At 45.9% G+C, this 26668-nt stretch overlaps 1 protein-coding gene across 1 annotated transcript; it reads right to left on the bottom strand.

The window, feature by feature from the left end:
- Positions 1-970: 970 nt before the first annotated feature.
- Positions 971-26668, bottom strand: LOC133347801 (uncharacterized). Its single transcript, XM_061560423.1, has 10 exons — positions 26515-26668; positions 21842-22433; positions 17077-20871; positions 16153-16434; positions 13193-13269; positions 11277-11556; positions 8623-8766; positions 6359-6448; positions 5253-5362; positions 971-5018 (listed from the first exon to the last, which is right to left on the bottom strand). Exons 2-10 carry the CDS (start codon positions 22281-22283, stop codon positions 4854-4856), a joined length of 5385 nt encoding a protein of 1794 aa, XP_061416407.1. The 5' UTR covers positions 22284-22433; positions 26515-26668; the 3' UTR covers positions 971-4853.

Genomic DNA, 26668 nt, shown 5'->3' with positions numbered 1-26668 from the left:
ATTTAAATGCACATGTGTTACGGTTCTACAGAAATGGGAATCCTTGTTAAACTCATAAGAAATGTGTACATTTGCATGTAATACATCCTATACAGTATAGTAAATAAAACATTCAATAAACCGATTTTTTTTTCACTTACCATGAGTCCTGATACCGGCTTGCTTGTTGGAAGGGGTGTAATGAGTCCCCAAAATGTAACACATACTCGAAGGCAGGCGCGCACGCACATACACAATGACAACGATCCCCCGTGTAGGCTTAAGAGACTGTTGGGGCAAGTGCTGTCAATGAACAGTGCCTATGAAGGCCGGCACGGCACACGAGGGGGTGGGTGGACAGCACCACGCGCGGCCGCTTTTGAACTTCCCCATTGGCGATGTTTACACACCGCATTGGGTACTCATTCAAGGCTGAATCGACCTAGGTGAGGCCCAGGACCCAATAGGATAAGCATCACTGGTGTTGGTCGTGAGCGGAAATCAAACTCGGGTGGCCAAGTTCGTAGGCGCCCGACACACATAAAAAACAAAGACTCCCTGTATAGGCTTAACAGACTGTTGGGGCAAGTGCTGTTAGCGAGCACACACACACTCACTTTCACACACATGCGCACGCACATGCGCACACATATACACACACTCACTCTGAGCGAGATCCTGGGGCTAATTACATCTCGCGGAGGATCGCCCCGTTGAACAAAATATTGTCGCGGTTCGGTTCGCAAGCGCGAGTTCGCAACTCGGATGGTTAATAGAAAATGTATGATGGAAGCTCGTTCGTAAGTGCGGATGTTCGTAAGTGCGGATGTTCGTAAGTCGGGTGTTCATAAGTCGGGGACTGCTGTGATCTGAATCCCGCACGAGCCAACGAGTCGCACGTTTTCCTTTCAGCGCCATTTTACACACACACAAAACAAAATGGCGTTTTCACATTCATCAGGCCCACAGAACCACGACACAAATCTTTCAATATGATTACGGAAATTTATTGCATTATCCCTGCCATTCAAATATTGTAAACACGTGAAAAGTGACGCTTTACTTCCAATTTTAAACACGACTCAGCAAATACAGCCGAAATAAAATCTAAACTGCGCGTACAAAAAACATTCACTGCTTCCAAGCCACCTGTCTTGGCGTGTATACTGCTAATAAATATTGCTACTGTGCTTACACACGTTCAAACAGAGCTCGATCAGTGACACATATCTTGCACAGCATTGACGGGTGCAGTTTAGAAACGCAGGGAGTGGGATTCACACCCTGACAAAGCAGCCAGAGCATATGATATCCCTTTGGCGAGTCGCCCCAATGTTGGTGACGGAGACATTGGTGCTTTGACTCGAAAACGAAATTAACATTTGTCGCGATGTCATTTTTAGCCCATTCATCTTGACACTTCTATTCGGTTTGTTACGATTCAATTCCCACAGCGAGTCGATGCATTTTCACAATTCGGCAAGACATTTTAATTCACGAATTGATAATTTTTTCCCTCGGTTCTACCATTTTTACGTCCGTTTTGTTTGAATTATAAGCCAAAATCCAACGTGAGCATAACATCAGCCGATAGTAATACATTCTCACATGCACAATGCGATGCCTGTTTTGAGCTTAAAACATTCTTTTGATAGTTGAGTTGATGCATCTTTACGTGCAATTTTTTTACATTTCCGTTAAACTTTGTAAGAAAGTCACTTGGCAAATATATCCATTCTAAGAGCTTATGTTATTGAGATGTTGTTTTGTGTATATGGTTTCAAAGCTGCTCTAAACCAACTGAAGATAAAACAAAAACAAATTTAAGATATGGATTTTAAACGTTGTACATTCGTGACTGGATTGATATTGACAAGCCTGCTCAACAAGAATAACCTTATTAATCTCATCCCAGGACTTGAATCACAATCTCAGTGGTGTTTGGTGCAGTGCTCTGGCATGGCCCTGAGATGTGAACTCTTGGTTGTAACATGTTCACCCTCTCGCCTGTGATACAGGAGGCCGTGGTTTCGATCCCCGACCCTGACGCCTGGGTTTTTCTCTGGGTCCTCCGGTTTTTCCCCTCCCAGTTTAGAAAAATGCATTTAGAACATTTGTCTGATATAAATGTCCACATAAGCCACTTCGTTGAGCTATCATATGTGACCAGGTCAGTTCTAAACATCTGCTACTCTATGTAGCTCAGAGGGCTTTACATGGTAAAATAAAAAATAAAATTAAAAAAAATTAGAGTCACTTCAACTCTAGGTATATTCAGATGACATGCACTCATTTGAATCCAACAAACACTATGACTCACACACTAGCCTGAATCGCTTAGCATAGACCCAATCTCACACCAACAAGCCTAGTGTCTGAAGTCCAAATTCGTTGAAATCCAACACGTCTAATTCCGTGTGAACCCTTAACGAGTGTGAAATATAACACTCGAATCTTTCACTAGTCTCACTCTCACAATGTGAAACATGGTTTCACATTGTGAGAATTTAAGAGTTGGTTGCTGTATCACTGCACAATGGCCAACTGCAGACATTGGTTTCAGCATCACAGTTTTGAGATTCACCTGGAATATGGGTTTCAGGCTCAGAATCTCAATACTCAGCTCTATAAAACTGGGTTTCAGAATTCACTCGACTGAGGTTGGTCTCCAGGAGGCGAGGCTTCAGAATTGTGACACCCAATTTCAGTTTCAATATCTTGACATTTCATAGCGTTTCAAATCTATGACTGAGACTTGGTGTGTCGAAGACTAGGTTTTTTTGAGTCTCAATTCTATACTACGAATTTGAAACCGAGTCAATTTGGACTGAAATTGTATTCACAAAGTCGCCCCAAGTTTCCTCAATTTTAAAACCATCTCCCTATAGCAGTGCTGAGAGATGACAGAGAAATCATTATAACACATCATCAGCAAGCGAAATCAAATTCGTAGCTTCTCCAACATTTCCAAATTTTATCGACAGAAAAAAATAGAGAATGTGTATCATTCCTGATTTCATAATACAATGTTTTTCATTTTGTTTCTAAGGATGTTCAATGCCACTTACCCCTACCCAGATGCCTATACTTCGAAATGGAACAGTCTGATGTGACGTCACCCATGTCTGTGCAGCAAACACGAGCCCTTTTATCTCAAATGTAATCAAAATTCATTTCGTAAACGATGCAGGCATGGAAGCGCGACCGACCAGACTGTTCACACGATTTGCAATAACCATCTGGGCCTTCTATAGCCACCGTAGTGACACGGATATCACTCTGGCCATGAGTGTGGGAGATTAAATGATACACTAAGTGGCCACGAATTTTAAAAGCCCAGCGCCTACCCTGTGCATAGATGTTTTTTTAAATTAGCATATATGGTGCATAGTTCATTTATTATTTTTTTTTCTGATATCTCAACAGGAAAGACTAAGTCATCAGATTTGTTTTTCAAGAAGGGACGTGTGGCCAATTCCCTTCTGACGAGAAACTCGTCCTTGCCTCGTTCTTTACTCCAATTTGTGCCCCGATTTTCCAGGCACAACCCTTCACGGTTAGCCTGCCATTTGCAGATTTTCACAGTTTTATTGAACAGCTGTATATCGTCCTAAGATCGTGTTGTATCATTGCTGTAATAATAATGAGTTGTCGTGATAGACGCGTATCCTGCTAAATGCAGGCTTGTAAAGTAAGCTGTGATGTTACTGTTTGATGAGCTTTTTCATAACATCAATGTGTACGGGGATCCTTTTTTAAAAAGTAATTAGAATATTGCTGAGCACCCATTGTATTTGGATACAAGCATTGCTTGGGATATAATAACTTCACCGCACCCTTGCCAGCCCGTGCGTTGGGAGGATTCAGCGTTACGCGCGCTGGTATCATCACGTTGCCTCTCAGCCCGACCGGCCAACGTCAACACGGCGAAGCTGTAAGCGTGGATTAAGGGACACTGAAATTACGCCTCAACATTGGTTTTAAAGATAAATCAAAGGGGAAGCCATCTAGCAATGAAGGATTCTAGCAATTAAATGTCAGTCATTCTTCCAGAAGATGTTAGTTCCCATTGCTTTGTATTCGATGTTATTTTCTCATATTTATTAGGCAAAATGTTGTTAATCTGGAAAGATGACAAATTTCTCGTAATGTTCTCGTCCAGAGAAACAATTTTTTACATATTTTTTTTTGTCCGATGGACCGACTGGGACATACAGAACGTGACAGACAATTGCGGATTTTATATATATATTGGTACTCCTACTTTTCAAGACGTTATGTTTTTGTTTCAATTATTTTGTTTGCTTTGGCCTTTAAGACTCTCCCACACATAGTGACTGGAATTCCAGCAAGTAAACTTTGGAAATTCGCATCTGTTTTCAAGAAGGCAGACTTCTGAGATTATAGGACATTCATTGAGGACCCAGCCTCCATAAACTGAGAGTGCCGTTCCCAATTATTTTAGTATTCTGCGTTGGATTACCTGAGAATCCTGCTCAATGTTAACTGATACTTGTCATACAATTGTGAATGCTGGCCTACATGGGTGTACAGCTAAACTCCTGATTGGTAATACGTCTCACTTACAATTATCAAGAATCCTAAAGCTCTATTGAATGAAAACCCTGGCCTTGGTTGTTGTTGTCTCGACCAAGAATTAGCCAATAAACTTGAGAGGCTTCAGGAATGCTTAGACACGATAGATTTTTTTTTAAAGGAAATTGATACTAATCTTGAGATTCGGCTTTTTTTTATGTATTTCAGGATCAGTGTTTAAGACTGTTTTGACCGTCTAATGAGAAGGCTCAGGTTTCAGGATCAATATCTTCAGACTCAGGATTGGGACAGAAAGAACGAGGCTGGGATTCAAGGGGTCACTGCTCCTCCAGATGCCTGTAGGAGTCAGAGTAGGAACTTCCTAGTTGTGTCTTCACAGAATAATTGTGTGTGTTGGCTGTGAGCCGTTGGAAGGCCCCCTCCAAGGCATGTGCAACCGCCTTGCCTGCCCGCGACGCTGCATTTCCAACCTTGGAATCCTTCTAAATGCGCGAGCATTCGGTGAAGAAACACAAAAGGAACAACCACAGAACATGATCACGTTAATTCCTGAATTAATCTAAGAGCTTAATTATCAGCATCATGGCAAGAGATGAAAACAAATTCGGTGAACGACTCTTGCCGGCAACAGTGCTCCAGTCTAGATGGATAGACCAACAGACAGGCGAAAGTCAATGTATTAATGGCGATGGAGATGCCGGATTTGCTGGTCTCACCTGAACGGTGTAGGTCCCATGCCGACCGATTAGGAAGCGGGATAAAAATATGATGCCGAGCAGAGCGGCGGGAACCAGAACGCAGAGGCTGATGACCAGAGCCCGCCAGTCTGCACCAGAAAGGACACAAGAACATCAGTGAGCAATACGAAGATGGGGAGGAATGTAAGATTACCACCATTTTGTGTTAAATTTGGAGTGCACTGAGCAGCTTGTAGCGTATTCCATCATCAATAACACAGTCATCAGTGAGCGTTAAAGCAACGAAGCACAATATATCCCGTGATAGTTTATTTCTTTCTGATTGGCCAATGATGTGCATGGTAAAGCTTCCATCCCAGGTGCCCACGAGGAGCAATCAGAATTCACCAAATTTAGCCGACCAAATTTGGTTTACAATGGGCATTGCTGTCGCAATCATTGCCCAATTGCAATTTGCGTCAACAATTGCCCTGACGCTACCCTCGTGTAATTACACTGAGGGCTGCGTGCGTGCACTGTAATGACCTGTGACCACCGCTTGCTGCTGAATGGTGTTGTGTTATTTCACTATTATTTTAAGTGCTTGTAACAGAGCGTACATTTGTGTGAGTGAACAATTGTGCACGCATGCAATTGTGCCTAGACGTGGATAACCAGGTGAGCCCATTTGTGATTGTGTTTGCAAGCGCATGGTAATGTCTGTGCAAACTCGTGTTTACGTTGATGCGGCTAAACTGTGCTACAATAACAATCACCTGTGCTCAATGCCGGTGCCAAGTAGTATCTTAACTTGCACTGGGCCACCACTAGGTCAACTCAGACTTAAAGGAGTACGTACCAGAACTGGTGTGAACATTGATAGAGAGGAGACACATTTGGTTGAGCGTGGTTATGACCAACCACTTTTGTGCGACGTGCAGGCCATACTGGATGCTCACTAATAGCATTCATGCCAACAACCTAAGAGCTCAAATTTGGGATGTTTAAATAATGTCTGGAATGTTGTGTATAGATGTATGCTTCATGGTGTTTGTGACGTATTAGCTTGTGTATGTAATGGTGTGTGTCTGTGTGTATGTGTGGTGCGTGTGTGACGTGCGTATGTGGATTTCAGGATCACTTACTCCACTCTGCAGGAGGTGTTGATGGTGAGGTGGTTGAACTTGATAGAGGTATGGTGGTTGAGAGAGGTGTGCCTGTGTTTACCAATATGCCTGAAAACATGATAGATGAAAACACTTCTTAATACAAATCACATCATAATATTACTAATTCATCGATTACTCATAAGTTAAATATATATACTAAATGACCTCAACTATGGCAGCAATAGAAATGTCATACAAACGTGTGATAGAAAGAGCCCTCAATTAATCTAAAACAGAAAACGTATCACACTATCAGACTTCAAAAAAGAGCCTTCCTTTAAACGAGAATTGTCTCATCTGATACAAAAATGAAAACACCGCCACTTTATAATTGTGCACTCATTGCGCTGGTACATAGAATGCAACATTGCAAACACATAAAAACGATGTACGAAAAAACGATTTCTTGACCAATCTCATGCAGAAATGAACACTTTTAGCCCTTCGAGAACATCTATAGATTTTTTTTTTCACCAGCAGAAATTCTAAAACACACGCAACTCCACGCACCCTCTAAATAGGGCGTTTGTCATGGTTGTGTGATGCTTGCTTTTGTTCACCTCCGTAATCCTTCCCAACCATTTCGGACCCTTTCACCACAATGCTCTATTCTTGCAGGGATCAGTGACGAGAGACTCCTGCCCTCAGCACAATCTGCGGGTTGTGAGCGTGGCTGGTTTTCGTGACCTATTTGCCTGTGCTTTGCTGAAACCCAGGTGACAGCCCATGGACGTGTTTGAGCCCCTTTGGCTCACACCGTCACGATGTGAGCATATTTTATTGTTGTGGCAATAAATGTTTTATTTTAGCAGGTAAGGCCCACTGAGCTACAGCTCTTTTTCAGAAGCGGTCTGGGTCACAAAAGTCAGCTCAACGTTGCGTATTTTCATGCGGAAATTTATAGCAGCCAAATACTACGACATTAACAGAGACATACGGCATCCTCCCTCAAATGACAATGATCGAGAGAACTAAACATCCGTTTCGGACGACAGACAATGGGTTTTTAAAAATTACTCTTGCTATGTGAGTGCATGTGTCGGAATGTACCGGTGCAATTGAATTTGTGGAGTAAACTATGGGTTATATATTGTATCTTTGGGGTATGCGTGGGTGTGTTAGCATACATATTGTGTGAATTAAGTGTAAATTAGCAAACAGCTTATCCTGCTTTCAATTAGTTTGAGCATCACACTCCTTGGGAGGAAAATTACTTGATTCAATCTTGATTTGAAGCTTTCGTGACTACTTGATTCACTGATGATAGAGATATTTGTATATATTTAAGTGCAAGAATTTGAGCTGACCTTAAGCTATAAATAAAACCATTAAACCTGTAGGCCATGCGTTTAATAAGCCCACATTTAAAAACTAATTGCGGTATTGAAATTGTTCTTTTTACAACAATAATCTCAACTTGCTTTCTATTTTAGAACTTCACTAGGCTGTACCTCACTCACTAATTCCTGTTGTGTTTTGCATGACGATATTACAATTAATAAACGTATTTTTACCCTTTTACATATTGCTTGGCTTAAGAACGGAATTGCATCTGATAACTTCTGTTCCTGCCGCTTGGTTTAACCTTCACCGTGTGTCAAATTTCAATCAGAATAGGAGCCATTTGTGTGAGGTTGACGTGCTTGGCTATCGGTGCCCGTGTAGGCAAGTGCCTGCGTGTGGTGCAGCAGCCTAACAGCTGCCCCTGAAAACAATCTGCACCTGCTGCTGTGTGGAGCAGCTATGGCCGAATGCATGTTGCACTTCTTTCGCACCGTACATAGTCAACCATGCTCATCGGAGGTTGAGGAGGAGGGGCGACAAACCCAACAAGTATACACGTGACATTTCGATTTAAAGCTTTCGTGACTGCAGGGATTCATCTTCTTGGTTCTTTCGGTAAAGTCACGTAGAAGGGAAGTGATAAAATAATAAAAATAAAACATAATAAAATAATTCTCACGACGTTGCGGCCACAACGCTCCAAGCTTGGTAGTGTGTTTCATTCTTCACCTAAGTACGGCTGCTTGCGTTGTGGCCGAAACGTCGCGAGAATTATTTTATTATTTGTATTATTTTATTACTTCCCTTCTACGTGACTTTACCGAAAGAACCAAGAAGATAAAACATACATAATAAAATACTACGTGTTATTTCCACCATGTAAAGTCACTTTTAAGTCTTTCAAATTTGGGCTTCCTAGAACGCACGTGTGTTGTGCGTTATGTGCGTCTCCTTACATTCTGTGCCCTTCTTTGCGCCGTCTGTGGTGTTGTACCCGGCCCAGCAGTTGCACGTGAACAAGCCGGCGCCGATGGGAATGCAATCGGCGTGCGGGTCGCAGTCGTTGCCGTCCACGGTGTAATTTGCGCACGGGTTAAAGTCTGCGTGGACACACACACGCACACAACATTCCCCACACACGTTTTACACACGTACACACTGCACACATACACTATACACGTATTGACGATGCTGCCCATGGTGTTAGAATTGGCACATTGGGCTTGCGACCCCGGAGGTCGCTGTTGCGATCTCCAGGTGCGGCAGTTGAAGCCGGGCGAGTTTATTAAATCCCCTCCCCAGACCTCTGCGGTAGTATTAATGGGCACAGTTCACCAGTTCGCGTGTGTAGGGGGGTTCAAAATGTGGGTAATGCCACCCTGGGGCGCAACTGTGGGGGTAGGCAGCGTGATGCGACGCCTAGGGGCCCAGTCAGCCACAAGGGGGCCCCCGAAAGTGAAACGTGTTAAGAAAAAACATTAAAAAAAACATTTATTCACAACAAACAAAAAAATTACCTGCCGTTTACCATGAACCAAGCCCAATGAACGCATCTGGCGATCATGTCAATAGAACAGCATTAAGTTGCGCGACCCACCTTTGAGTTAATCCTCGACCGATGGGGCTGGCATGGAAGCAGGCGGCAGGATAGCTTAATTGTGAGCATTGTACCCTTAATAAAACATTAATTAAAACTGTCACTTTAGTTACTGTCTTCCTCTAAACCCAATACACGGTGCAACCAACATAACGTACCTAGTCATAGTCTACATTGTATTGTACACGGGTTATCTTGCACAGCGCCCCCCGTTCAAATAGGCAGCTGCGCCGCTGGATGTGATCAAGAAATTTCACGGCTGCACCTTTATCACATTCTGCCCCCCCCACCCCCCCACATAGCCTGGGTTATCCCCAGTGCTCATGTTGACACACTGCACCAGGTTCACACATTCAAGGCCAAGTCGACCCAGGAGCGGTCCAGATACTCGCCACTGACATTGGTCGCGTGAGCGGGAATCGAACTCGAGTTTGCCGGATTCGTAGCGCTGACCACGGCACCACCGCTCCCCACATATTGACGCACGCGCACCTCCGATACGCACGGTTGGCTACGTGCGGTGCAAAATAAGTTCAACATACACCTACAAAGACAAAGATCCCCCGTATAACCTCAACTAACTGTTGGGGCAAGTGCTATTAGTGACCACCAACAAAGACAAAGATCCCCCTTATAGCCTTAGCAGACTATTGGGGCAAGTGCTATTAGTGATCACCAACAAAGACAAAGATCCCCCATATAGCCTTAACTAACTGTTGAGGCAAGTGCTATTATAGTGACCACCTACAAAGACAAAGATCCCCCGTATAACTTAGCAGACTGTTGGGGCAAGTGCTATTAGTGACCACCTACAAAGACAAAGATCCCCCGTATAGCCTTAGCAGACTGTTGGGGCAAGTGCTATTAGTGACCACCAACAAAGACAAAGATCCCCCGTATAGCCTTAGCAGACTGTTGGGGCAAGTGCTATTAGTGACCACCAACAAAGACAAAGATCCCCCATATAACCTTAGCAGACTGTTGGGGCAAGTGCTATTAGTGACCACCAACAAAGACAAAGATCCCCCGTATAGCCTTAACTAACTGTTGGGGCAAGTGCTATTAGTGACCACAAACAAAGACAAAGATCCCCCGTATAGCCTCAACTAACTGTTGGGGCAAGTGCTATTAGTGACCACCAACAAAGACAAAGATCCCCCGTATAGCCTTAACTAACTGTTGGGGCAAGTGCTATTAGTGACCACAAACAAAGACAAAGATCCCCCATATAGCCTTAACTGTTGGGGCAAGTGCTATTATAGTGACCACCTACAAAGACAAAGATCCCCCGTATAGCCTTAACAGACTGTTGGGGCAAGTGCTATTATAGTGACCACCTACAAAGACAAAGATCCCCCATATAGCCTTAACTAACTGTTGAGGCAAGTGCTATTATAGTGACCACCTACAAAGACAAAGATCCCCCGTATAGCCTTAACAGACTGTTGGGGCAAGTCCTATTAGTGACCACCTACAAAGACAAAGATCCCCCGTATAGCCTTAACTAACTGTTGGGGCAAGTGCTATTAGTGACCACCAACAAAGACAAAGATCCCCCGTATAGCCTTAACAGATTGTTGGGGCGAGTGCTGTGAACGACACATTTGGCTACTTTGTCCTCCTGTGTTTGACCTCGCAAGACCTCCCCTTCCCCGCGTACCCCCCCGACCCCGTGCCCATGCCTCCTCCTTCCCTTCTTTAGCCGTGTTCCTCAACTCGTACCTAGAGCCTGTGCATGCATTTAGATGCTCTTTGTGAATTGCTGCTGCTGCTGCTGCTGTTGTTGTTGTTACCCAGGAACGCGTCCTGCATATTGTGAATGGTTTAACCAATGCCATTCATGGGCGGCATGTGAGTAACGTGTAGTACACAGATACAATCCAAGCACGTGATACCACGGCAGTCAAAGAAGCCAACCCGGGGCTCGTGTCTTGGTCAGCTCCAAAAAAAAAATCAAGTCTGATGACAAAACCGTGCGCAATTGACGGCAGTTTTGTGCCATGGGCCACTCACCTGCCACTTTCACGTCCACGAAGCTGTAGTCTGTGCTTTCGTTCGAGATGGACTGCATCACTTGGTCGAGCACGGGCGAGCTCAGGTTGAGGGCTGAGTCCGTTGCCATGCGGACGTTAAACTCGCCGACGTTCAGCAGAGTGGCGCGTGCGTCCCGGGCGCGCGGGGAGCCGACGTCGCGGGCTACGCGACGGGCCACGGCGTTGAACCTGTCCACTTGCAGCGTGAAGTTCACGTCGCCTCTCATGTTCAAGAACTTGGCGCGCATGCGTTTGTAAAGCTGTAACGTGGGGGGGTGGGGGGGGAGGCATATACAGGCGCTCGGCTCAGAATCTACGTTGTGAGCTGTGACCATTTCGACATTAGCAGCAATAAAGCCAACAGTTGTTTCCACCCGCTTAAGAATAATAATGATAACGTGTGTTTGTTATACAGCCGTGTCATGCAACTGCATCACGCGCAATGCTGCGCCATTCGCAATCTACGGAGGTGCATAAATGGAGATGTTTTCAGCCATGGAAGAAGTGTTTTACGTGTTGTCCTTCCCCCGCACCTCCGACTAGTTCAGTTGGCTACGTACGGTGCTTGTGGTTGTGGTTCCAAGAAGTTCAGCATAACATTGATTTACTTTCTACGTGACTTTAGCGAAAGAACCAAAGAGTAAGTTCAACATACATACATACAAACTGGAGAACCGAGTGAACATACAGGAGGGACAGATGGTATTGGCCCACGCTCGCTGGAGTGCCCTTTTCCTGGAGGTTTTCGAAATAATTTGCAATCCTTTTTGCGTGCGTAGCCACCACGGCCGACTTAACTCGAACTGATGGAAATGACGGGGGGATTTTTGAAGCAGCGTTTGACGAAGTCCTATTCCTCAACATCCAACGCCATTTACCCGTTTACCTTCTGTCATATTACAAATCGGTTTTTAAAAGCTACGCCCCCCTAATGCTTTCCAAACACGTCTTTTGTGACGCAGAGGGTACAAATTCAATGTAAGATACGTGCAGTGGTTGTGTGTGAGGCACGTGGAGCAATAATCGGGCGTGCGCAGTGTGCAACGACTCAATTTGAATTTGAATGGTGGTAAACAAATCAACTGGAAAAAACGCAGTACACAAGTGGAATATGGGAAAACATGACAATATGTTGTGTTGAACCGACTTCAACTTTCACGAAACAAATGGAAAATAAGCATTTGACCTTGAAATACAGATGCATGCAGAGGGTGCTAGGATTATCATGGTTGGATAGGGTAGACAACTTGAAAGTTCGAAAGAAAATGTAGCAGGACAGCATAGTAGCAGGGCAATGGCTTCAACATTCCCATCGCCCCCTTCCGTCTGTATCACCCCCCCCCCCCAACCAGCGCGGGAAAGCAATTGGTTCAACCGTCAATTCTGCAAGCTCCAACTCAATTACGAATTAGGTTTTCAAACGCATGTGCAAAGTCAAATATATAGTGGATGCAATACAGAAGAGATTTCCATATGAGGTACAGGAAGATTGCATCTGAGTGGAACTAAAGAGAAGTAGAAGCTCCTGGGTCTCCTACACATTGCTACATGGGGATGTTGGGACTTTAATTCATGGATAGGGTAACACAACTTGGAATACTGTAATTTAACATTGAATAGCAGTGCATGGGAATCGAGTGTGAACATCAGAACACAGCGTGGAAGGGAAGATGGAATCAGATGAGGCTGCGATGGGTGGTACGTGAAGGATGGAGGATGCAGGTTACTAATCAAGGCATTGGAGTGGCACCCAGAGGCCAGTAACCAATGGGAAGGCCTGAAAGCCGAATTATTGTCAATGCAAGTGCATGTGTGTGTAAAGCGATGTTGAAGTTGATAGCGTTAGTATGTTGTAGTTGGTGTTTGTGATGGCGATGTTGGCAGTGATGGTATTACCTCTGTCATGAAATCCTTCTCATTGTTATTAGCGTCCCAGTTTTTGATGGAGAATGTCATGAGAAACACCAAGCCATCTGTGAGAAACGTATTCATCAGCCGTTAAAACACCATCCCTATTGACACCATCACCACAACCATCATCATCATGAAAATGTACACCTCTATCACGATCACCACCGGCATCACCACTGTGCTTCTTTCGTATCTACCGCTATTCCAACTACTGTCACATCACCACAATCATCGCCACACTGCACTTGTATCTAATGCTCTTCCAATGCTGCCACTGCTGTCACTACTGCTGCTCCTGGTGCTCACTACCAATGATCCTTGTGGTGGTCACTACTACTGTTCCTGGTGCTCACTACCAATGACCCTTGTGGTGGTCACTACTACTGTTCCTGGTGCTCATTACCAATGATCCTTGTGGTGGTCACTACTACTGTTCCTGGTGCTCACTACCAATGATCCTTGTGGTGGTCACTACTACTGTTCGAGGTGCTCACTACCAATGACCCTTGTGGTGGTCACTACTACTGTTCGAGTTGCTCACTACCAATGATCCTTGTGGTGGTCACTACTACTGTTCCTGGTGCTCACTACCAATGACCCTTGTGGTGGTCACTACTACTGTTCCTGGTGCTCACTACCAATGATCCTTGTGGTGGTCACTACTACTGTTCCTGGTGTTCACTACCAATGATCCTTGTGGTGGTCACTACTACTGTTCGAGGTGCTCACTACCAATGACCCTTGTGGTGGTCACTACTACTGTTCCTGGTGCTCACTACCAATGACCCTTGTGGTGGTCACTACTACTGTTCGTGGTGCTCACTACCAATGATCCTTGTGGTGGTCACTACTACTGTTCGTGGTGCTCACTACCAATGACCCTTGTGGTGGTCACTACTACTGTTCCTGGTGCTCACTACCAATGACCCTTGTGGTGGTCACTACTACTGTTCGTGGTGCTCATTACCAATGATCCTTGTGGTGGTCACTACTACTGTTCCTGGTGCTCACTACCAATGACCCTTGTGGTGGTCACTACTACTGTTCGAGGTGCTCACTACCAATGACCCTTGTGGTGGTCACTACTGCTGTTCCTGGTGCTCACTACCAATGACCCTTATGGTGGTCACTACTTACCAATGACCTTGTGGTGGTCGCTACTAATGTTCCTGGTGCTCACTACCAATGACCCTTGTGGTGGTCACTACTACTGTTCCTGGTGCTCACTACCAATGACCCTTGTGGTGGTCACTACTGCTGTTCCTGGTGCTCACTACCAATGATCCTTGTGGTGGTCACTACTACTGTTCGAGGTGCTCACTACCAATGACCCTTGTGGTGGTCACTACTGCTGTTCCTGGTGCTCACTACCAATGATCCTTGTGGTGGTCACTACTACTGTTCGTGGTGCTCACTACCAATGACCCTTGTGGTGGTCACTACTACTGTTCGAGGTGCTCACTACCAATGATCCTTGTGGTGGTCACTACTACTGTTCCTGGTGCTCTCTACCAATGACCCTTGTGGTGGTCACTACTACTGTTCGTGGTGCTCCATACCAATGACCCTTGTGGTGGTCACTACTACTGTTCGTGGTGCTCACTACCAATGACCCTTGTGGTGGTCACTACTACTGTTCGAGGTGCTCACTACCAATGACCCTTGTGGTGGTCACTACTACTGTTCCTGGTGCTCACTACCAATGATCCTTGTGGTGGTCACTACTACTGTTCGAGGTGCTCACTACCAATGACCCTTGTGGTGGTCACTACTACTGTTCCTGGTGCTCACTACCAATGATCCTTGTGGTGGTCACTACTACTGTTCGTGGTGCTCACTATCAATGACCCTTGTGGTGGTCACTACTACTGTTCCTGGTGCTCACTACCAATGACCCTTGTGGTGGTCACTACTACTGTTCGTGGTGCTCACTACCAATGATCCTTGTGGTGGTCACTACTACTGTTCCTGGTGCTCCATACCAATGACCCTTGTGGTGGTCACTACTACTGTTCGTGGTGCTCACTACCAATGACCCTTGTGGTGGTCACTACTACTGTTCGAGGTGCTCACTACCAATGACCCTTGTGGTGGTCACTACTACTGTTCCTGGTGCTCACTACCAATGATCCTTGTGGTGGTCACTACTACTGTTCGAGGTGCTCACTACCAATGACCCTTGTGGTGGTCACTACTACTGTTCCTGGTGCTCACTACCAATGATCCTTGTGGTGGTCACTACTACTGTTCGAGGTGCTCACTACCAATGACCCTTGTGGTGGTCACTACTACTGTTCCTGGTGCTCACTACCAATGATCCTTGTGGTGGTCACTACTACTGTTCGAGGTGCTCACTACCAATGACCCTTGTGGTGGTCACTACTACTGTTCCTGGTGCTCACTACCAATGATCCTTGTGGTGGTCACTACTACTGTTCGTGGTGTTCACTACCAATGACCCTTGTGGTGGTCACTACTACTGTTCCTGGTGCTCACTACCAATGACCCTTGTGGTGGTCACTACTACTGTTCCTGGTGCTCACTACCAATGATCCTTGTGGTGGTCACTACTACTGTTCGAGGTGCTCACTACCAATGACCCTTGTGGTGGTCACTACTACTGTTCCTGGTGCTCACTACCAATGACCCTTGTGGTGGTCACTACTACTGTTACTGGTGCTCACTACCAATGATCCTTGTGGTGGTCACTACTACTGTTCGAGGTGCTCACTACCAATGATCCTTGTGGTGGTCGCTACTACTGTTCCTGGTGCTCACTACCAATGATCCTTGTGGTGGTCGCTACTACTGTTCGAGGTGCTCACTACTAATGACCCTTGTGGTGGTCACTACTACTGTTCCTGGTGCTCACTACCAATGCACGCGGTGGTCACTTGTGATGCTCGTGGCAGTGGTGAATGCGGCTGCCCGTGGTGGCCACATACCAGTGCTGACGGAGCGGTTGACCTCCAGGCCGCTGCAGTATTTGGCTCGGAGTGTCACTGTGTAGATGGTGCCCGGGGACAGTCCATCCATGGTGACCATGTTGTTCGATGTCTCCACGGTGGCGTTCCCGTGGCTATCGCCCACACGGATATAATTCCCGACCGGCTTGATCATCACAATCATTGGGACAGGAGCCGTACTCCGCCGGCCAGGCCAGGTCCACGTCACACTCACAGAGTACATCGTTTGGGACATCGGATAAAAGTTTGACATCTTGATGCCTGGGTGTGGAGATACACGCACACAGATATATCATCGTCGTTATCATCATATTTATATAATATTATATTTAACATATATGGGGCGTCGAAGTGACGCGATATTATCTATATCGCCTGCTATGGAGGAGGTTGTGGGTTCGATACCGGAACCCTGCAGGGCCACCGGTTTTGCCTCCTACATTTATAAACATGCGTTTACATAATTGGTTACAATAATTTCCCATATATTATATAAGCCACTTCGATGGCTGGAATGTGTTGCCAAATCGCCTTTGATGAAATGTATTATTTACCTGGTAAATACCACAGTAATATAAAATGCATTCATAAACACAAATTTCTATATTGCTGATTGTATCAAAGCCCCCTTTCGAGCGCCTGCGAACAATGGAATGGCCAAGCAATCATCTCAGACAATAGGATGGAGTCTTGCGACTCGCTTACGCTTTCCTTTATTGATACCTAAATTACATTTTTATTAAGGAGCAATATGTGTCTCGCTGACACCTGCACCAATACAATAGGCAGCTGCTCGAATCTCATTTACAACAAGCCCCGTCTTTGTGTCACTGGTAACTTCACTAGGACAGGAGACTCCATTACTGAACTATGTACATTTCTAACAAACAAGCCGGGCCTCACCGCATTGACTCTGGTTGGTGGTGGAACTGAAGGTCGGACTTGTGGTTGTGGTTCCAACATTGGCCGCCTGTCCAATCGTGGTCGTCCCAGAGCTGCTCTTCTCGGTACCATTGGCAGTCGACGTTTGAACGGTCGTTGGTATTTTGGTGGTGATCGCTCCGATGGGTGTCTGAGCAAGCGTCGTGTTCAGCACTGGAGCGGTTGATGCGGCTGTGACCATCGTTGCCTCGCTGCTGTTGTGAGTAGATGTTGCTGGATGAGCAGTCGTCGTGGTCGCCCATATCGTGGTATTTGCTTTGCTAGTCGTGTCAACTCCCACGCTTCTGGAAGCCCCCAAGGTCGTCATTGTTGTTACCATAGGTGCAGTTGGTAGTATACTGGCGAGAGACTGGTTACTTGCATTGGAAGATAAGGTAGCCATCTCAGAGTTCAACAGACTTGTGGTGGTGGAGATTGGACGTTGAGATGAGTTGGTGGTTGTCAGGTTAGCTGCCGAACTGATCGACATCTCGGATTGGAAACTGTCAGTTTTGGTAGATGGTGAGTTGACTCCAGATGTTGCTTGAGCCTCGGTTTTGTTGGTGGGAGTTGCTGTGGTCATCACAATTACCTGGGTAGTTGCTTTGCTAGTTGAAGCAAACATGTTGATGCCTGTTGCGGTAGACGATGAGTTGATTCCATGTGTTGATTGAGCCCCAGTGACGTTGCTGGTAGTTGCTGTGGTCATGACAATTGCCTGGGTAGTTGCTTCGGTAGTTGAATCAAATATTCCGATGCCTGTTGCGGTAGACGATGAGTTGATTGCAGATGTTGCTTGAGCCTCGGTTAAGTTGGTGGAAGTTGCTGTGGTCATCACAGTGACCTGGGTAGTTGCTTTGCTAGTTGAAACAAACATGTTGATGCCTGTTGCGGTAGACGATGAGTTAATTCCATGTGTTGATTGAGCCCCAGTGACGTTGCTGGTAGTTGCTGTGGTCATTACGGTTGCCTGGGTAGTTGCTTCGCGAGTTGAAGCAAACATTCCGATGCTTGCTATGGGAGACGATGAGTTGATTGCAGATGTTGATTGAGCCCCAGTGACGTTGGTGGAAGTTGCTGTGGTCATGACAATTGCCTGTGTAGTTGCTTCGGTAGTTGACTCAAACATTCCGATGCCTGTAATGGTAGACGATGAATTGATGCCAGATGTTAATTGAGTGCCGGTTACATTGATGGTAGTTGCTGTGGTTATAACGGCTGCCTGTGTAGTTGCTTCAGTAGTGGACGCAAACATTCCGCTGCCTGTTATGGTCGACGATGAGTTGATTCCAGATGTTGATTGCCCCCCAGTTACGTTGATGGTAGTTGCTGTGGTCATCACGGTTGCCTCAGTAGTTGCTTCGGTAGTTGACTCAAATATTCCGCTGCCTGTTTCGGTAAATGATGAGTTGATGCCAGATGTTGATTGAGCTCCGGTTACGTTGATGGTAGTTTCTGTGGTGATCACGGTTGCCTCAGTAGTTGCTTTGGTAGTTGACTCGAACATTCCGCTGCCTGTTTCAGTAGATGATGAGTTGATGCCAGATGTTGATTGAGCCCCGGTTACATTGATGGTAGTTGCTGTGGTCATCACGGTTGCCTGTGTAGTTGCTTCAATAGTTGATGCAAACATCTCACTGCCTGTTACAGGAGATGATGAGTTGATGCCAAATGTTGATTGAGCTCCGGTTACGTTGATGGTAGTTGCTGTGGTCATTCCAGTTGCCTCAGTAGTTGCTTTGGTAGTTGACTCGAACATTCCGCTGCCTGTTTCGGTAAATGGTGAGTTGATGCCAGATGTTGATTGAGCGCCGGTTACATTGATGGTAGTTTCTGTGGTGATCACGGTTGCCTCAGTAGTTGCTTCAGTAGTTGAGTCAAACATTCCAATGCCTGTTACAGGAGATGATGAGTTGATTGCAGATGTTGATTGAGCCCCGGTTACATTGATGGTAGTTGCTGTGGTCATGACAATTGTCTGGGTAGTTGCTTCGGTAGTTGACTCAAACATTCCGCTGCCTGTTTCGGTAAATGATGAGTTGATGCCAGATGTTGATTGAGCCCCGGTTACATTGATGGTAGTTGCTGTGGTCATCACGGTTGCCTCAGTAGTTGTTTCAGTAGTTGACTCAAACATTCCGCTGCCTGTTTCGGTAGACATGGAGTTGACTCCAAATGTTGATTGAGCTCCGGTTATGTTGCTGGTAGTTTCTGTGGTGATCACGGTTGCCTCAGTAGTTGCTTTGGTAGTTGACTCGAACATTCCGCTGCCTGTTTCGGTAGATGATGAGTTGATGCCAGATGTTGATTGAGCTCCGGTTACGTTGATGGTAGTTGCTGTGGTCAACACGGTTTCCTCAGTAGTTGCTTTGGTAGTTGACTCAAACATTCCGCTGCCTGTTACGGTAGATGATGAGTTGATGCCAGGTGTTGATTGAGCTCCGGTTACGTTGATGGTAGTTGCTGTGGTCATTCCGGTTGCCTCAGTAGTTGCTTTGGTAGTTGACTCAAACATTCCGCTGCCTGTTTCGGTAAATGGTGAGTTGATACCAGATGTTGATTGAGCGCCGGTTACATTGATGGTAGTTGCTGTGGTCAACACGGTTGCCTCAGTAGTTGCTTTGGTAGTTGACTCGAACATTCCGCTGCCTGTTTCGGTAGATGATGAGTTGATGCCAGATGTTGATTGAGCTCCGGTTACGTTGATGGTAGTTGCTGTGGTCATTCCGATTGCCTCCGTAGTTGCTTTGGTAGTTGACTCAAACATTCCGCTGCCTGTTTCGGTAAATGGTAAGTTGATGCCAGATGTTGATTGAGCCCCGGTTACATTGATGGTAGTTGCTGTGGTCATCACGGTTTCCTCAGTAGTTGCTTCAGTAGTTGACTCAAACATTCCGCTGCCTGTTTCGGTAGACGGTGAGTTGACTCCCAATGTTGATTGAGCTCCGGTTATGTTGCTGGTAGTTTCTGTGGTGATCACGGTTGCCTCAGTAGTTGCTTTGGTAGTTGACTCAAACATTCCGCTGCCTGTTTCGGTAGATGGTGAGTTGAATCCAGATGTTGATGGAGCCCCGGTTGCGTTGCTGGTAGTTGCTGTGGTCATCACGGCAGATTGGGTGGTGGTAGTTGTTCCAGGAGTTGACTCAAACATTCCGCTGCCTGTTTCGGTTGAATGGGATGTCACGAATGCTACTGCAGTTGACAGGAGAGCAGTCGAACTGGATATCACACCTGGAGACTCTGAATGAATCTCTGTTGACCCGCTTGTTGCCCCTGTCTTCACCGTCGTAGTCGTATTACTGGTGGTGGACGTGGTTAGTACCGTTTGCTCGCTGGTTCGCCCCGTTTGCAAAGTCACTGTTGTGGTAAACTCCGAGAACCCGCTGCCATCGTCAGTAGTCGTGAACATTTCTTGGTGAGTTGTGGTCGTATAGTTGGACGTGTTGGGCTGGTCACTCAGCGACAAGGTGGTAGCAGTAGTCATGGCAGTTGTGGCAGTGGTGATTGTGGTCTCGTACCAACCACTACCAGTCTCGGTCTCTTGAGTCAGATGCTGGGTGGAGGTGAAGACAGCCCCACCAGTGTGGACCGATGCTGTGGAGGCCGCCTCAGGGTGAGAGGTCGTTTCATAAAGGCCACTTCCATCTTCCATGGTTGCAGCCGTGGTTGTTGTCGTTGGTGTAGATGTGGTGGTGGTTGTGGTGGTGGTGGTGGTAGCCGCGGTCGTGGTCGTGGTTGACAGGGTTGGAGAAACTGAACTTGTGAATGTAATCGGACCTGAAAAGTTAGGAAAACAGAACGGCTTTAGCATACACAACTGTTGTCTCACCAAGTACAGCAATGAATTATTGACTGTATAAAGAGATCTGAGTGTTGTCCCATTGTTAGTAAATCATAGTTTTCTTAGGGTATTACAGTTTCCTCCCACACGCAAAATCATTAATTGGATTGAACAAATATCACGTGGCAGGAACTTCTGAAAAAGAGTCTTATTGACTAAAGTGAAGTTTCCCAGTTTAAAAACATTATTGCATCATCTGGTTCCGATGATGGATAGGTTTTCTTAATGACATATAATACATCCAAACAGAATACGGTTGTTAAATACCATCAAAACAACACACCATATTTATGAATGCTTTGATCGTTCACTGGCAATTATAGTCTCGAGCTTTTAGAGCTGAAACTTGCTAATCAAGTGAACTGGTGACCGTAATGGGCATGTTAATTCCCTTAACGTGAGAACTCACGATAACGATGCAACTGGAACATATTACTGGTAAGAACCTCCTGGTTACACCAGCCCACAGGGGATTATTGTGTCCGTCCATCCGTCGTGCAAGGAGGGGCTGGGTGGGGAGGGAGGGGTTGGGTGAGGAGGGGAGGGTGGGGAGGTGCTGGGTGGGGAGGGTGGGGCTGGGTGGAGAGGGGAGGGTGGGAGGGAGGGGAGGGTGGGTAGGGGCTGGGTGGGGCTGGGTGGGGAGGGGCTGGTCACCCCGCGGTGCCCTTATAAAACTCAACGTTTAACCTACTCACGCCGGCTTGTGCCCGCCCTCACAGTCGGCCATATTTGCGGAATACACCACGCCGCCGTTGACCCTGGCCATTGACCGAGCAACCCAACGTTCCTACCAGCTCCCTCCGCAGGAATGTGTTTAAGAAGCCAGGGCCTCAATGTGTGTTTGGTTAGTGCTTGGACACAGCCATTATGAGCCACATAAGCGACCAGGTGACCGTCTCTCCTCACCTTCACCCGAGAATTCCTCCGTCACGCCTCGAGGATGTCGCACAAGCAACGGCGCCTCCACCTTCTGTGTTGTGGAAGGATTCGCCATCTGAACGTGTAAACTCCTGATCACACGGCGTTGGACTTCAGCTTGCAGCGATGACTTCGCTAGTGGAGTCTGGTTGCTCGTCGAGACAATTGTCGCCTTCGTTGTTTTTGTAATAGACACAAGGAGCTCTTCCTCCTTGTCAAGGGTGGCGGTGGTGTTAATGACGGGAAGGTCGCCTTTTGTGACTGGGGAGGAAATTGATATGGGCTGTGGTTTCTGTTGGTCCATCATCAAGAACTCATCTTCGACAAATGTCCTCCACTCGAGCTTTGCTGAACGCGATCCACCGGCCAAAAAGAGTGCCATTATCGTCACCACGCTGAGCCACGTGCTGCTCACGTGATTGGACGCCATTTCTTATTTTTTTGCGGCTGTGGGTTCGTGTGTGGTGGTGACCTTAATTTATTTTTAATCACTCGTACGTTATTTGTCACGCTCTTCCTTGATACGTTTTTTTTTCTGTAATTATTTTTGAGCTTGGATTGGATTGTTCTACTTTCTGTGCTGTTAGAGGAAGAAAAACAAAGAAACATTTCAGAATATGATTCAATGTAACATCTATCATCATTTTTACCATGATCAGTACAGGAGTCGTGCGTTGTGTGGTTTCCTGGCGGCAGTGTAGTCCAAACCCAACTCAGGGCAAGTGGCCCATGGAGGCGTCTAAAGAGAGGGGAGAACTGAGAGGGAAATCAGTGTGCATTTCAGTCAGTGGCATGGGCCCTTGATGCAAAGGAATTAAATTTGGTTCCTGTCCTCTTCATAGCCGCCCAGCGCCTGCACCCCTCCGGCCCGTCGACTCCAGTGCAGTTGCACCACCTGCACACTCGATAGCTACGCCACTCTTTCAAGTACATGTCCCAAATGAGCCAGCGCTTTCGATACCCAATAGCAGGGCGTCCCAAACTCCAGTCGTCGCGGTCCATCACACTTTACCTTTCCGCATCAACGCTGTCTGCGTCACGTGCAACACACGCGCGCACACACACGCACCCAGATCTCGAGCACCATTTGAATTGGCTCTATTAACGCAGACAGCGTTAATGTATAAGCACGTCACGTGGCACGTATTTAAAACAATCGTTGGGCGTGTGCTGCATGTATCGAGTTGATTTGTATACGAATGGGAGTCAATTGGTAAACGAGAAAATGTGTAGCGTGGTGGGATGCAAGGACTGGAGTTTGGAGGCGACAGATTTCCCTCGCGGTATGCGGTTCGAATTAATTCATGTGCGGCTATGCGGTCAGACAACAGACAACATTGCTGTGTGTTTCGATTTAAAGCTTTCGTGACTGCAGAGATTCATCTTCTTGGTTCTTTCGGTAAAGTCACGTAGAAGGGAAATAATTAAATAAATAAAATAAAACATAGTAAAATAATTCTCACGACGTTTCGGCCACAACGCAAGCAGCCGTCCTCATGTGAAGAACAGGTCTGTCGGAAAGACAGCGTCTGAATGGGTGTCTTTCCGACAGACCTGTTCTTCACCTGAGGACGGCTGCTTGCGTTGTGGCCGAAACGTCGTGAGAATTGTATTTTATTATGTTTTATTTTTATTATTTTATTATTTTCCTTCTACGTGACTTTACCGAAAGAACCAAGAAGATTGCTGTGTGTGCTGTGCGCGCTACTCGGCAGGCAGCTGCTTCGTGCGGTTTCGCTTTGCGCGCCCTCTTTGGTAACGTATCTACCGCAAAAAGCGATGTAAACCTGTATATATTTTTTTTGGGCTTCCACCCAATACTATGATTACGGCAAACGGTCAGAAGATGCCAATACAGCAATGGGAACTCTCCTGAAAAAGAGTCTTGAGACTCATTTAGTGTTGTCTGGGCATTATAAATTGGTGCACGGTTATTGACGATATAATACCAATTTTAGGTATAACTAACAATCAACAGTCCAGTCTTTTGTAACAATACAGAATTGTGGGTGTTGTACACCGTCTAATACAAACAACAAGCAGTGCCAGATTAAGCTAGTGTGGGGCCTGTAGCACATGCTATAAAGGGGCCCTAAATAAAAATAAAAACGCATATTAAAACTTAACCTGCATAGCAACGTAATTGTATTTTTTCATTTGCTATACAGCTAGATAATACGACAAATCGCTAACCTTAAACACCCAGTCGTTCATAAAAGTTGAAGGCGGTATAGTACTATAGTAATAGAGCAAGTGCAGAATCACTTAACCGGAATTGATAGCTTCAAAGCATTTAGCGCGTGGCCCTTGAAAGTGCGGGGGCCCGTAGCTACTACACATGTAGCTACTTTTGCTACTAGGGTAATCCGGCACTGACAACAACGCGTATCTTGCATACGCGTATAGCAACGGATGAGCGCCCGCCTTTGCACATGTAGACATGTGGAAACAGTCGACGGTACATCAGTCTAATCGACCTTGCGGACGCATGTTCCCGAGAAGAATTTGTTAGAGCAGCAAACGACTGCTGGAGTTTCCCGGGCGTTAAAGGCAAACATAGATTTCATTGTGTGAAGTATAAAATGCATGTGAATAACTGGCGAAAGAAAGCCCTGTAGAGCGTTTATATTTTCCGTTGGTCAACCCCACACACAGGCATTCTCTCGTGTAGTATTATACGCTGCGACATGTTGAGATGTTTCCCGAAAATTGGATTATCAGAAACAACGGCATACACGTTAAGGGGGAAAAATATGAACCATCATGTTGATATTTAAGTTCAACACACGTACATATTTGCTGACGACCATAGTCACTATAACGTCCAATGGAAATAAACTACAAGATGTGTTTGAAATATCTATTTATGAACGATGCTATAGCTGAGTAACTGGAACCCGATTTTATAGATCGCCATTCACACACGGCCTCGCAACGCTTTACTCAAAATAACCCAAACCTTTTAACAAACCCCAAACGAATAAAACCACAATGAAAGACATGTGTTGCATAATTTAAAAAGCACAACCCCTACGCAGACTTTGCAAGACGGGACCTAACAGACTCCATCGACTGAGAATCCCTCCCAGTCTGGGGAAGAGCGCACTCCCACAGACGAGGCCATCCCCGGCGTCTGCTGCTGCCTGAAATCGTTGGCTCTCAATCAAATTAACGACAACAAAACATTGCGCTGAGGATGACTCTGAGCAACAACAAAAACACCTAAATATGAGGCGTATAGTTTTCGAAGCATTCGAGAAACAACGATCGGAGGAGACCCCCCAACTCGAAAGCATAGTGGAATGTGCGTCCCGGCGGCAGTAGGTGAAGGAAGAGCCGAGATCAAAACGATCAAGTGATTAACAGGCGGAGGCGCTCTTGGAAAGCTGAGGTTGAGAGTGAAACGCGCGTGTGTGTTTGTGTGTGAATTGGAACGTTCTTCATTAAATGCGCGATACCTGTTGTGACACACGGACACGTAAAAGTGGGCAGTGACGAAGAGGATGGAACAAAAGCTGAAAAGTGCGAATAGAGAAGCAAGCAAGGATAGATGGACAGATGCTTGGAATTACATTGAGATATGGCGAAAATGTGAATTGGACAACACACACGATGATGATGATGATGATAAAGCCAACATGTTGACTGTTAGGAAAACCTAAGTGGGCTTGAAGGATGAGGACACGTTGCATAGAAGGGATTGATGTTGGCCGAGGGGGGAGGGGGGGTGAGAATAACTCGTGAGTGGCATATTCTTAGGTTTTTTCGGTAAAGTCACGTAGGTAAGAAAAAAAATTAATTAATCATAAAAGTTAAATAATAAGCTTCAAATCTAGAATTCGTGAGTGGCAGCCCAAAGGAGCAACAGCGCGCAAGGGAACGAGCTACTGCTCTTGCTGATGATGTGTGCAATGCAACCGGTAACAAGTTAATAGACTCTTCTGCACGCGCTTACACGTATACAAAATCGCATGGTGCCAACATGCACGCGCATCGTTCCGTGCTGGGTACATTGAACACGCAGTGAATACACAGCCGTACTGTGTCGCGTTACGGGTGGTTTTTCTTTCCCAAACAGTCAATCGTGTCGCGTTATTGTGAACCAGATTAGAGTCATCTGCGTCTGCTTCTATATTTTACACGTGTGTGTATATATCTTACACGAGGAACCAGTTCGGGCTTTATCCGCGCTTTGGTGTCGCACTCGACATGAGAAAAATTACTTGGTTCGCTCATGAGCGGGATCGAACACTGGGCAATATAAATATTGCCATAGTTCGCGCGAGATTCGATACGAAGTCGGTCCTTTAGCCCGATCCTGCTCTATTCGGTGAAGCCAGTTAACCTCTGGACCGACACATTTAAGACTCAAATTAGAATCTTTCGGTTTTCAGATTTTTCCCCTTCTTGTTCGCAATACACTGGACTGTATTTGTACCAAATTTCTACTTTCTGACCCCTTTTGAACATCATTGAAGTGTATCCAGCGAGGCATAATCATCTGTATACGCATACATATCAGCACAAATATAATTATTCGTAGAACATTACATACGTGGATTTTATATAATCGTGTTAACGCTCCGACATACAATCAGCAATATTTGAAACAGTTACACGCAAAATTGAATTTCCACATTTTAAATTCCTACAACACTCACCCGTAACAAATGCACGAATATGATGATAGATGTTGTCCAAGTTTTCGTCAATTAAATCTGCGTCTGTCCCTGCCTAACTCTCAATATCAGTCAGTCGTTAAGTCTGTGTCTCGAGTGTCTCACTGCTGCTGCTGCTGCCCGTCTCTCGGTGTGT

The sequence above is a fragment of the Lethenteron reissneri genome, chromosome 26, assembly GCF_015708825.2.
Source record: "Lethenteron reissneri isolate LAM-NWPU_2019-01 chromosome 26, ASM1570882v1, whole genome shotgun sequence".
Classification (NCBI taxonomy): domain Eukaryota; kingdom Metazoa; phylum Chordata; class Hyperoartia; order Petromyzontiformes; family Petromyzontidae; genus Lethenteron; species Lethenteron reissneri.
This window is presented reverse-complemented; position numbering and strand designations above follow the sequence as displayed.

Bases quoted from the DNA above. Each gene is read 5' to 3' on its own strand.
- LOC133347801 (XM_061560423.1), bottom strand. From the start codon at position 22,283: ATGGCGTCCAATCACGTGAGCAGCACGTGGCTCAGCGTGGTGACGATA. The intron at 8,767-11,276 runs GTGAGTGGCCCA...GTGTCCACGCAG, and splicing joins CGTGGACGTGAAAGTGGCAG to ACTTTAACCCGTGCGCAAAT. The intron at 5,019-5,252 runs GTGAGACCAGCA...TCGCGCATTTAG, and splicing joins ATGGGACCTACACCGTTCAG to AAGGATTCCAAGGTTGGAAA.